Genomic DNA, 12968 nt, shown 5'->3' with positions numbered 1-12968 from the left:
CATCCATATCACTGATTTTCTTCTTGTTCAACTATTGTTCTTCTTGAAGCTTTTTTATGCCCTCAAAATAAATGAATAAAAAAAAAAAATCTTCTCTCTTTTCTCACCAATTACCTCCATTAAGAACATAAAAAATAACAAAATCAATGAAACTAAGCTGAAGATGGAGGAAGAAGGATGAACAAGTAGAGAGAGGGGGGAGAGAGGTCGGAGAGATGAAACCCAAGAATTGTTTTTGTTATTTTTCTTACTTTTTTTTAATTATGTTATGCAATGTTTGAAAAATTACGTTTTTTTTTTTTTAATTTGTTTGTTCAATCTATGCAGCATCATTTGATTGGATATGTGAGTTTTATACTTGCACCACATCAGCCATAAGTATGACTTAATTTTGCCCTTAAGTAAATATAACGGTTATGTAACAAAATACATACAAATAAGCCAAAGTGGATTGAATATTGGGTTTCATGGAATTAAGTGGCGATGTTTGAGTGTCAGGGGTCAACGTGTGATCTAAATCGAGTTTCAAGGAGTAAAGCGGAGACTTTTGAGTTTCAGGGAGCAAAATGAATCGAAATTGAGTTCTAGGGAGCAAAATGGCAACATCTGAGTTTCAGGGGAGAGTGAGATCGAAATTGAGTTCTAAGAAGCATAGTTAAAATAGAAGCTTATATATTATATTAGGATAAGGATCAGGGGACAACCATTTTGACATACATTTTTGTAGGACTACTCTATAATTTGTTTCAACGATCCGAATTGTTTATGTTTAAATTCATCACTCAAAGATTATCCTTGCAAAAAAATTAGAATTAAGACGTTCATTTGTAGTGAAGAAAATGAACGAATACAATTTTGCAAAGAAACACTAAAACGAATATCATTTAATCCAACAATCATATTTCGAATTTGAATGAGTTTTGGTAGACATATGAGCGAAGACCTAGAAAATAGATGGACTATGAAAATAAATGGCCGGGTGAAGTGGGTGTAAATCTTCCGATCATGACCCATATTCGTAGAGATGTGTCCTTGCACAAGAGTGAGAAGGGCTTAAGAAACCGAAGCCTTTTGGGCTTAAATTTTCAGGCCCAATATGTAAAAATTAGAAAAAGAAACAAAAGAAGCCCGACTTGTTCGCTTTGTCAAATCACTCCATCCTCCAAATCTTTGTCCCCCTCCCCCGACACAACGAACAACGAGGCACTCTAAACCCTTCTTAAACCCTAGCTCCTCCTCCACTGCCTCAAACTACCCAGAAGTCACTGTATCGGTCTGGACGCTGCAAAATGTTACCTCACTACAATTCCTTTCCTCGCCATTCCAACCAAGCTCACACGACGGGTATCTCGGCTCCACCTCCTCACCAGGTAATTTTCTCCTGCATTCCAAAATATAACTGCTTTCACTCACTTCAACCTGCTTCTGCTTTCTGGGTTTTCGCTTTTATGGCTTGTTTAAGAAGTAGCAGGAGGTTACGGAATCTAATCTGTTGTTGATATGTTGCAATGTTCCATGCGTATGCAGATGCAACCTCAATTGGGCATCAGGAATCCCCAAATTCCAGTCCAATTTAGTACTAACAATTCCATGATAGCTCAACCCAATTTCATGAATCTACCAAACAATCTTCTTCCTATGCAAAATAACCATCTGGGTAGGCCTCAGTTCGGTTCCGTTGGCCCTACATCTCAACCGGGTCAGCCGAATGTTGGGTTTTTTGGTTCGCAAAGTAACGGGCAAGGTATGAACTCGGTTGGGCAATTTTGCAATTTGGTGCAGCAAGTGAATCAATTGATGTCATCTCAAGTGCCTGGGCAGATATTTGGGCATAACATGTTAAATTTACAGCAACAGATGAACCCGAATATGGGTTTACCGTATGGGCAGTTTTGTTTGCCGAATTCAATGCAAAACATGAATCAATTTGTGCCAATGCAAATGCAAAATCCATCGCAAGTCCGTCCTAATTATGCTTTTCCGGGATCAAATCAACCACCTCGGGCCACAATGTCTCAAAATGTCCCATTGTTTGCAAATAACCAGGCTAATCTGCATTCCAATCAGGCAGGCCAGCAAGCTAACCAGAATCAGCAAAACTTGGGTCTACCTCCAGTGCAAGGGACACAGGTAACTTTGTTTTGCCTTGCGGATATTTGAATTTATAGTCTTTGTGGCAAAATGTATTACATGAATATTGCTGCATTTATTTATCTGTTTGATAATTTTTAGTTTTTAGTTTTCAGTTATTGTGTTTGAGGAAAAGGAGGGACAAAGAAGGTTGGTGGGAGAGAGGGGAAGAATTAAAGAAGAATGAATGAGAACAAAATCTTGATATTTTTGTGTTTTAGTTTTCATTTTGTGTACCTTTCCTTATACATTTCTTCTACATCTCTTCCACCATCCCTCCTCCACCCTTCTATGTCCGTCATTGCACCCATGTATTTCTCCTTTATCTCTAGCTGGAAAAGAAAAATAAAAAATCAAAACTAAAAACTAAAAACAAAATGGTTATAAAATGGACCCTTTTTTTTTGTTTCTTCTTCTTAAGATTAGTAACAGACTTAGTTTGTAATGTTTTGTAAGGGCATGGTAAATTCCGAGATCAACTTTGTCTGTGTATATGTATATGTGTGTGCTCCATGGTTAATTATATATACTGATAAGTAGGCCACTTTATTGTTGGTTATGATTCGATGGACAATGTTGTTGCATTATATTGATATAGTAAGGCCATGCTTTTTGAAAATACATCATTTGGCTGTCAAAATGTCCTGCTCTTTTTTCTGTTAACTCTGATATAGATAGTTTTCCATCATTTTTTTTTTATGAAGTACATTTTCTTAAAAACAGTTAGTTGCTAACTAGAGTAGATATATATTACTTTGAAGTAAATGCATTGGCTGTGGTTGATAAAAATGGTGTCAGCTTCTGCAGGGAAATAATTCAAACAGTAATGGTGGTTACAATTCAAATTCCAATTGGAAACAATCACCAAGCAGAAACTTTGCAAAAAATCAGAAGAATCACCAAGGGGGGTAGGTCATACTAGTGTCATTTCATTTTTTTACTTCTGAAGATTTGGACCAATGATTTGGGATTGTTAATAAATATGGTTTGTGTAGATTTCAGAATCCTCAGTCACATCATATGAAAAATGCAAAGGGAAAGTTCACTTTTCGTAATGGGCACAAAGGAAAAGGTATGGACTTATACCTGTCTACCAAGTACCAAGTTTATATAGTATCTTTCCTGTTTATTCCTTTAATGTCATTGTCCATACTCGATGGGTTGCAGAGAATCCATAAACCATGATTTCCTGTTACTTTTTCAAGTACAGAATACCTTTTGTAAGCATGATGTTCATTCCTCGCTGTCCACAAAATTGCAGGGTTAAGAAATGAGAGCGAAGGAAAGTTTGCTCTGGCCAACTCTTCAAACCAGGGCAAGCAAGGGAAGAGGTAACCTCTGCTCTCTCATATCATATAGTTTTGAATGAATTTATGAGTTTTCTCTAATTGGAATTTCACCAATTGGGCTTGTAGACTGTCTTGAAGATACTTTTACTCCTTTATTAGTTTAACAACATACTCTTGATTAAGTTATACACTCTTTTATAAGTTTAACAACATACTCTTGATTAAATTATTCCTGTCTCTGGCCCTCTGTTAAGATGGTTTTCAACAAAGCGGGTTAACTACATCTTTTGAGGCTGTTTCTGGCTTAGTTTATTGCATTATAAACTCTAACAAAGAGCTATTTTTTTCATTTGGAACATAACTTTAGGCCGCCAAGTCTTTAGTGGTAGTGAACTTTTTCTCTTGGGGGAATTTGACAAAGAGGATTAGTTGAGAACATCATTAGATATAATCATATTCAATTATTTAGTGCTCATTTCGAAACACTTTTGTTTTTGCGTTTAAATTTCTAGTTGGAATTGCTTTTAGGTTTAAATTTTGGGTTTTCCATGTAGGTCATTTCTTGTACATTTCATCCCTCATCCATCAATCCCTCCCTACCCATCACTCTCCCATCCCCGTCCGTTATTTCTTCCTTGCATTTCCTCACTACCTATTACTCAAATATAAAAACTGAACCAAAAATGGAAGTGTTAACAAACAGGCCCTTACTTTACTATGGTAGTTCAACAGTGTCACAAAATATAATAGCTTGCTTGAGTAGTTGAGTAGTCAAATGTAGGATTTTCAATTGGCAGGCTGGTGGCGTGTTTGAGCTTCACTAAGATACAATTTCCTTGGCCTGAGCTGATCCCAGCCCAACCTTCGAGCCTCAGCGATCAGATGCCCTTTATGTAGAGCAGTATTTGGGAGGTCGGCATGGAAAAATTATTTGAAGATACTGTGTGAGGCCTAAATTGGGCTGATTTATGCGTTAGTCCCTTTTTTTTTTCAGGCCTACAAACCTTTATCCAGAATAAGCCTACTCGAAGTTAAAACGGCTCAACCTAAAAATGTTTTAGCTAAACAAGTTGAGTTTTGAGCCAGCTCAGCCAAATTGGCAGTGCTCAAAAAAAAAAAGAAAAAAAAAAAAAATTATTGTATCAATAATACCAACTGGGTCCTATTGTTTCTCCCTCTTGTTCACCCTCCTTGCAGCACAGTAACATTAGTATTGAAACTTGACTGGTTTTGTCAATGAAGGCCAAAGTTTGACTGTAGTTCCAAAGACTTTGAAAATACCATTTTAATGTAATCCCAAAATTGATGATACCATAATGTTTCTCCAAGAAAGAGGATAGATAACAAGAAACTTCCTCTTTATTTTTAATTTTAAGATGAGTGTTTCTGCAACTGCCATCTGTGAATCCCGAAGTCTTAGAACTTTTTACAATTATGGGCTTGGTACCTAGAAACTCACAGATAGGAGTAAAATGTAATATGTATTTGTGCTTTACATTGCAAAATTAACAGTCATGAATTAGCTTTACATTCTCAGCATCCATAATCCTTACATCTTGACTTTTGAGTGATCACACTGTCCTGTTTCTTAATGAAACTTATCACTCTTTTTATGTATATGGATGCGCCTTCTTTCTGTCCCAAATGAGAAGATCTCTTTCCTTGTCATATACGGAACAAGAGATTGAGCGGTGGCGTGAAGAACGTAGGAAGCACTACCCATCAAAATCCAACATAGAGAAGGTTTGGCTGACTGAGACATGCCTGCTTTTTCTTTCCATCTAAATGTAGATTTTCTAATATCAAAATGCCACTTGCAGAAGATAAGTGAAAAGATGATAAATTCAGAGGTCATTGAAAGAGAGGCCAACATTCGACGAGAGGTGTGCCGGTTACTTCTCTCTCTATCTCTCTGTGTGCGTGCGCGTGCACTCGCGCTGATTATTTGAACACTAATCATTGAAGAAGACTGAGCAATACTTTTGCTCAACTCATTATCACCTAGGCCAATTGAGCTAGTTCTGGTTAACTTTTTGCATTTTGTTAGTATGTCTATAAGCTGCATCGTTAGCCAACCCCGCTTAGTGGGAAAAGGCTCTGTTGTTGTTGTTGTTGTCCATAAGCTGCATCGTGGCTTATATTTCTATTTGTTACTCAAAGAGATCACCGGTATTACATTAAACCTGAAATTTTGGATCATGTCATGAGAGCTCTTTGATACAGCTTTTCTTCGTTAAGTTTTTTGTCTGGGTGAGGATCTGAGTTTATATGCCATCAATCCAAATCTTTTCATCCATCTTCTTTAAATTAGATTCAAAAGTGTCGGAAGTTATGCAGAACCTAGTTACTAGAGACTAAGATTCTTCTATTACTGGTATCATGCTTGATGTTTATGTTTCAGAAGGTGATATACTGGTTTTCCTTTACTATGTTCCGGATACTGAGGAAGTAAATCTTTGCCACCACTTTCCTATATTTGATAGTTTTTCTTATTCTTCGTTGCAGCAACTCAAGGATATTCTTACAAAGCAGGCTGAGTTGGGAGTTGAAGTTGCCGAAGTACCATCATACTACCTCGCAGATTCAAATCAAGGGCATGTAAAAGAAGATAATGAATCATTGACCAAGAAGGGGAGACTAGCAAACAAATTTGGTAAGAGAGAAAAATATGATAGAAGGGATCGGTTTTCAAAGAGGCAAAGATCACATCAAAAGGATTCGTCTAATAACCCTTCTTTCAACAAGAGGGAGCCAACCTTGCTGCAGAAGCTTCTTAGTGCAGAAATTAGGAGAGACAGAAGCCACCTCCTGCAGGTGTTTAGGTTCATGGTAACAAACTCTTTCTTCAAAGATTGTCCTGACAAACCTTTGAAATTTCCTACTGTAGCAATTAAAGAAAGCGCGGGTGAGGAAGAGGTGGCTGAAAAGTTGTCCTCACTTGCAGAGAAGGATGCTTTAAAGGGAAGCGATAAATCCATGGTTGGAAGAGTTTATAACAATCATTCTGGAAATAACAACGATGTCGGGAATTATGATGATAGTGGTGATGAAGATGATGGTGAAGGAGAGGGAACAGAGAGACCTAGGGAGGAAGAGGAAGAAATCATAAACTAGAAATTCTACTTTTTGTACAAAATGTATTATATTTCCTTGTGCGTTAAATTCATGAATATTATAGCAAGTCAAAGGCATGTAAGAAATATTTATATCTTTAATTTCTTACGTAGCAGAAATCGAAGTTTTATTATTTTGTTACAGATAAGTAAGCAAAGGAAGACGAAGTAGTTATATGGTTACATTCATTAAATCCTCTAACTAATTCAGAGGAGCACACAGTCGGAGTGATTCAAGTGCCTTGTTATGAAGTTTTGCCTTGGTTCCAAGGTACTCATTCCAAGTGAGCGGCGGGTACAGCGGAGGACAGCTCGGGCCAAGTAATTTTGAGAGGGGTGAGACCTGAACATTCTCCGAAGGACCATATAAGTAAGCAACCGATACACGGTGCTGGCTCCGGTTCACCACTGCCCGGTGAAGGACGTTCTGGTACAATCCGTTTGATAACATGTGAATGAAGTCACCCACATTGATCACGAAAGCCCCAGGGACTGGTGGAACCATAAGCCACCCACGGCCCTCCTCCCCCTGCCGGAAAACTTGCAAGCCACTGGCGTTACTGCTTTGGTGGACGATTGAAATCAGGGTTGAATCAGTATGTTGGGCAAGACCCATGGTCCGATCCGGATCCGGACAAGCCGGGTAAGAGTTGAATTGTAGGACTGCAGATGCATCTTCAAATTCACCTCTTGGACCCGCCCATTTGATGTCTTCCTTGGATATGCCTAATGAGCCAAGCATTAGCCACATCAACCTAGCCGCAAGCCTTTTCATCTCTCTCTCATATTCTTCAGCAATACAACTGACCAAACAAAAATCAAACACCATTCAAAGCAAAAACACAACACACACACACACACACACACACACACACACACACATATATATATATATATATATATATTTAAATATGCAATTTAGAGACAAAAAACTGACACTTAATTGCTAACACATTCTCGAATACACGACATATTGTAAAGCACATCTGTTAGTTTTGTATATCTAAATAATGTATATGTAATTATTAGTGGCTGGAGTAATACGTGCATGCATGCGTACATACCAGAACTTGGTGTAATCTTGGGGCCAAAGTTGGCGAAAATGTTCAAGTGGTGAGCCAACGGTAGTGAAGCTCTCAGACCACATAAGCTTTTCACAAAAGGCAGATATGCGATGGAAACCGTAACCGGAAAAGCCATCGGGCAATCGAGCTGCTTTGAGCTTTTGTTGGGGTGGCAGAGAGAAAAGGCTTCGAACAGTAGATTCCATGTCGTCAACAAGTTTTTGAGGGACGCCATGGTTTGTGGCCTGGAACATGCCCCAAGTCTTGCATGCATGTCCTACGAGTTCAACGACATTTGGGTCGGTGAGATCGATTACCGGCACAGACTCTGAGCAAGATAATGATTCGAAAGACGGATATTCGTTCAGCTGTGACGTCCATGCATACGACTCCGGCAATTCCTGCAATGAACTGAAGTCGTCTGGCTGTTGCTTGTGGAGAAAGATAGGGTGGGATTTGAATGCATCTGAGAGTTTTCCACTGGACATAGTAGATAGTTCTACTGGAGAGAGGGGGAGGGGGGGGGTGGGGGTGGATTGATTGTGTGAGAGAGTGAGGATTGTGTGCATATATATAGAGATGGTGGCAAGTTTTTTTTTTTTTTTTTTTTATATTATTATTTTTTAGAAAATTTCATTTTAATCCTTAAAAAAGATGAGTTTTAGACTACAACCTTGTGTAAGATTAAAATCCAATTTTAGTCCTTAGTACATTTAATCATCTCATTTATTAGTTATATTTTGATGTTTTATTTATCTTTTTATTCCTATTTTAATGTATTAATTACATTTAAATTTAATTTTCACTTCATTTATCATAATATATTGTAATGCATATATATGCATTTCGGTACGTACATTTTGGTACACACATTTGAGTTTTTTTTTCAAATACAACGATATATTTTACACTAAGGCGAGGGGGGTTCAGCTAAGTTACACAATGGACAACTTAATGTGGTATCGAATTCATCATCCACAAGATTCGAACCTAATAGTTCTCATTTGAGTATTGACTTTTAGGTACATTAATTCAATATACTATATTTGGGTACGTACATTTTGGTATATACATTTTAGTGTTGATATTTAGGTACATTAATTCAATATAATACATTTTGATGCATACATTTAGGTTCATTATAATCTATTTCGGTACAATCATGTAGGTACAAATATTTAGGTACAAAAAAGTTAATTTTATATATTTCGGCACAATCATTTTTATACACTTATGTATTTATATATTTTTGTATCACAAATTTCTTTTAATATTTTCTCATTTATGTTCATTTATAATTAAAGAACTAAATATGTGCATATTAATAAAATTAAAATTTAATGTGGAGAGATTAAATAAAAATACACATTAAATAACAAAAATTGAATATAAATTTTGATAAAAGTACGCTTCAACGAATTAAATTGAATATGTAATCTGGCACCAGGTTTTTTTTTTTTTTTTTTTTTTTTTTTTTTTTTTTTTTTTTTTTTTTTTTTTTTTTAACTTTAATCCTTCAATAAGATTGAAATTTAAAATAAACCTGGTTTTAGATTACATATTGATAATAATCCCTTGATGTGTCCTTAATTCAAAAGAATTAATGTGCATTTGATTTAATGTCTCTCATTAAATATTTAAATTTATTAACATACAAATTGTGACATCTCACATCGCCCAAAGGAGTGATCCTTATATGTATATCTCATCCCTACTTAGCACGAGGCCTTTTGGGAGCTCACAGGCTTCGGGTTCCGTAGGAACTCTGAAGTTAAGCTAGAAGAGGGCTAGAGCAATCCCATGATGGGTGACCCACTGGGAAGTTGCTCATGAGTTCACAAAAACAAAACCGTGAGGGAATGGTAAGCCCAAAACGGACAATATCGTGCTACGGTAGTGGGGTCGGGCCCGAAAAGTGGTCCCGCCTGGGCCAGGATGTGACAATTTGGTATCAGAGCCTAACCCTGGTCACGTGTGTGCCGACGAGGATGTTGGGCGGGGGGTGAATTGTGACATCCCACATCCTCCAGGGGAGTGATCCTTATATGTATATCCCATCCATACTTAGCAAGAGGCCTTTTGGGAGTTCACAGGCTTCGGGTTCCGTAGGAACTCCGAAGTTAAGCGAGAAGGGGGCTAGAGCAATCCCATGATGGGTGACCCACTGGGAAGTTGCTCGTGAGTTTCCAAAAACAAAACTGTGAGGGAATGGTAAGCCCAAAGGGGACAATATCGTGCTACGGTAGTGGGGTCGGGCCCGGGAAGTGGTCCCGCTCGGGCGGGGATGTGACACAAATTGTCATTTATTTTTTGACCAAAAAAGAGTTTTTTAATTTATTAATTTTATTTTAACATTCTTAAACTTGAAAGACTCAATTAATGTATCTAAATGTTAGTACCGAAATGTATTATATTGAATTAATGTACCTAAATGTTTGTATCGAAATGTATTGACTAAAATGTGTGTACCTAAATGTATGCTCCGAAATGTATTATAATGAATTTAATGTACCTAAATGAAGGACAAAGTACATCGAAATGTATTGTATAACAAAAATTAGTTTATCTAAATGTTTACAACAAAATATATTACGATAAATGAAATGAAAAGGAAAATTATAATGAAATAAAATGAAAACATTAAAAATTAGGAAGAAAAAGAGAAATAATTAAAAAAAATAAAAATATAATTAATAAATGAGGTTATTAATGTATCAAGGGACTAAAATTAGATTTTGATCTTACTCATGGTTTTAATCTAAAAGTCATCTTTGCCAAGGATTAAAATGAAGTTTTCTATTTTTTTTTTAATTACAATCAATATTTTACACCAGTTCACGCTAAAGAGGGGAAGGAGAGTTTGAACCTGAAATAATGTAGATTGAAGAAAAAGACTCTAACCACCAAAGCAATCTACCACTTTACGGTGGCAAGTTTCTCTTTTATTTTTCATTTGTCATTTGTGCATGGATGGATAATCCTCTAATATATTTTGACACTGTATATATTCAAGTTCATAGAAACAAACAATCGATCCAGAAGAAAATGTTTCAGTTATGGATTGAGATCACGTTTGTCTCCTTTTGTTCTTCTATCAGTTTCACATCTTTTGAAGATATTCATTAAACACACATTCACATTTTTCATCCTTTTCCCACATTGTTAATGTGTGTGCATTCACATTTTTCATCCTTCATTTCACTCATTTTTGTGTGTTATCGGTTACTTGTCATCATTTTGGCTCTTTTTTCATCCTCTTCTCTTATATCTCACTCTCATTTTTATGGGAATTTCTTCAGTAGTACGTAACATTAAATGAGATGATAAAGTAAATGATCGAGATTAAAAATAGAAAGTCTAACTAGTTGTAGAGATAAATCTTATGCCTTAAACACACTAAATGATACGTAGCATTGAAGACGCACCTCACTTTTGTTTATGAATCTGTTTTTTTTTTCTTTTCTTGTTTCATTATTTTCTCTCAATTTAAATGTTTTAGTTCATTAAATCAGATTCAACGGTTTAATTTATGAGTAATGCTAGGTTGAACACAAATTCATACCACATTCGTATATCATCTTATGTGGCAAGTGATGCATACAATCAATATCTCCATAAATAAATTCATTAATAGACGTGACATATGCATATTATTTGCCACATCAGAATGGTACACAAAAATGTTGCAAAAATGTGGTCTTCCTGACATTTTACTTAATTTATAAAGTTGAACATGACTCCTCTTATTTTTCTACCAGTCTTCGCCTTTTATTTTTGAAAAATACTAAATCACATTGGTGTAAGATTTGACGTTGCAAGTGATGTATACATGTTATTAATGAGTTTATTTCATTAATGTTAATTATAATATCATTTGTTGCATTATGTGGTACACCCATGTGATCTAAAAATGTGTTGGGTTAATTACTGGGTTTGAGAAGCTTTGACAATGCCTATATATTCATCACTAGCTAAGGGCAACAAATTTCATCCCAAGTACAAATATTCACTCTCTCTCTCTCTCTCTCTCTCTCTCTCTCTCTCTCTACCATGCCTGCAAGTGCAAGTGCAGGAGTTGTCCCTGATGCCTACGAAGGCAACTCTGTGAATGTGGTGTTGGACAAAGTCCCTGATGACTTCAACTCATTACATGAGTTGCCAGATTCGTATGCATGGACAACCCTCAACGAGCATCCCTCCCTGGAGTCGGACTCCGTCCCCGTCGTCGATCTGAATGACCCAAATTCCCTTCAACTGTTAGGCCATGCATGCAAGACTTGGGGTGTCTTCCAACTCACAAATCATGGCATCCCCCAGTCTCTGGTTCATGCCATGGATTCTGCTGCTCGAAGCCTTTTCTCCCTGCCAGCCCAACAAAAGCTCAAAGTTGCCCGCTCACCGGGTCAAATTTCCGGCTACGGCTTCCATCTCATAGCTGCCTTTTGGGACAAGCAGCAGTGGTCTGAGTGCTTCACTATTGTTGGTTCACCACTTGAACATTATGCGCAACTTTGGCCCCAAGATTACACCAAATTCTGGTACCCCATCACAGTACTCATGACACGTACAACTAACTACTCTTTGTTATTTATAGAGTGATTGTTATTTAGAGACGGGTCCTATCATTGTATATGAAACGTACGTCCATTAGATCATGTGTCAATAAGTATGCATATCCAAAGAGCAATACGCCTTTTAATTTCCCTTTTTTTAAGTGGTTCTTGCTTAATTCGGGTGCACTGACTGACCCAACGTTGAATATTCTCTCTTTTTTCAGTTGCATTACCGAAGAATTTGAGAGAGAGATCAAGAGGCTTGCCTCTAGGCTCATGTGGCTAATGCTTGCCTCGTTAGGAATATCCAAGGACGACGTCGAATGGGATGGTCCAAAAGGTGATGATCAAAATGCATCTGCTGTCTTCCAGTTCAACTCTTACCCGTCTTGTCCGGATCCAGATCGGACCCTAGGCCTTGTTCCCCATACTGATTCGAGCCTCGTGTCCATTGTCCACCAGAGCAACATCGATGGCTTGCAAGTTTTTCGGGAGGGCACCGGTTGGTTCACGATTCAACCAGTTCCCGGTGCTCTGGTGATCAATGTTGGTGACCTCATGAGCATATTATCTAACGGTTTGTACTCGAGTGTCCTCCATCGGGTCTTGGTGAAACGGGCACAACACCGTATATCACTTGTTTACCATTATGGACCGCCGGCAGCCGTCAAAATCGCACCCCTAGCAAAGCTTGTTGGCCCAAGCCACCCTCCCCTCTACCCGCCGGTCACTAATTGGAATGAGTACATTAGTACCAAGGCAAAGCTCAAGGGCAAAGCACTTCCATCACTTCGGCTTTATGATCCTCTTATGAAGTAA

General features: G+C 37.4%; 3 protein-coding genes across 4 annotated transcripts; 2 read left to right on the top strand and 1 right to left on the bottom strand.

The window, feature by feature from the left end:
* The first annotated feature begins 1154 nt into the window (after window positions 1-1154).
* Window positions 1155-6669, top strand: LOC137747440 (uncharacterized). Of its 2 annotated transcripts, none has more exons than XM_068487548.1 (8): window positions 1155-1370; window positions 1528-2130; window positions 2938-3038; window positions 3126-3202; window positions 3392-3461; window positions 5072-5162; window positions 5240-5302; window positions 5925-6669. In XM_068487548.1, exons 1-8 carry the CDS (start codon window positions 1290-1292, stop codon window positions 6531-6533), a joined length of 1695 nt encoding a protein of 564 aa, XP_068343649.1. In that variant the 5' UTR covers window positions 1155-1289; the 3' UTR covers window positions 6534-6669. The 2 variants fall into 2 exon arrangements, with proteins under 2 accessions (XP_068343649.1, XP_068343648.1); XM_068487547.1 differs by having other exon boundaries at window positions 2929-3038.
* A 15-nt stretch (window positions 6670-6684) lies between these two features.
* On the bottom strand, window positions 6685-8084 carry LOC137747441 (gibberellin 3-beta-dioxygenase 1-like). Its single transcript, XM_068487549.1, has 2 exons — window positions 7597-8084; window positions 6685-7335 (listed from the first exon to the last, which is right to left on the bottom strand). The coding sequence occupies exons 1-2, from the start codon at window positions 8082-8084 to the stop codon at window positions 6735-6737; spliced, it is 1089 nt and encodes a 362-aa protein (XP_068343650.1). The 3' UTR covers window positions 6685-6734.
* Window positions 8085-11646: 3562 nt separating this feature from the next.
* LOC137746458 (gibberellin 3-beta-dioxygenase 1-like) lies at window positions 11647-12968 on the top strand. Its single transcript, XM_068486471.1, has 2 exons — window positions 11647-12134; window positions 12374-12968. Exons 1-2 carry the CDS (start codon window positions 11647-11649, stop codon window positions 12966-12968), a joined length of 1083 nt encoding a protein of 360 aa, XP_068342572.1.

This window comes from Pyrus communis, chromosome 10 (genome assembly GCF_963583255.1).
Source record: "Pyrus communis chromosome 10, drPyrComm1.1, whole genome shotgun sequence".
Taxonomy (NCBI): domain Eukaryota; kingdom Viridiplantae; phylum Streptophyta; class Magnoliopsida; order Rosales; family Rosaceae; genus Pyrus; species Pyrus communis.
The sequence above is the reverse complement of the archived record's forward strand: the minus strand, read 5'-3'. Positions and strand labels throughout refer to the sequence as shown.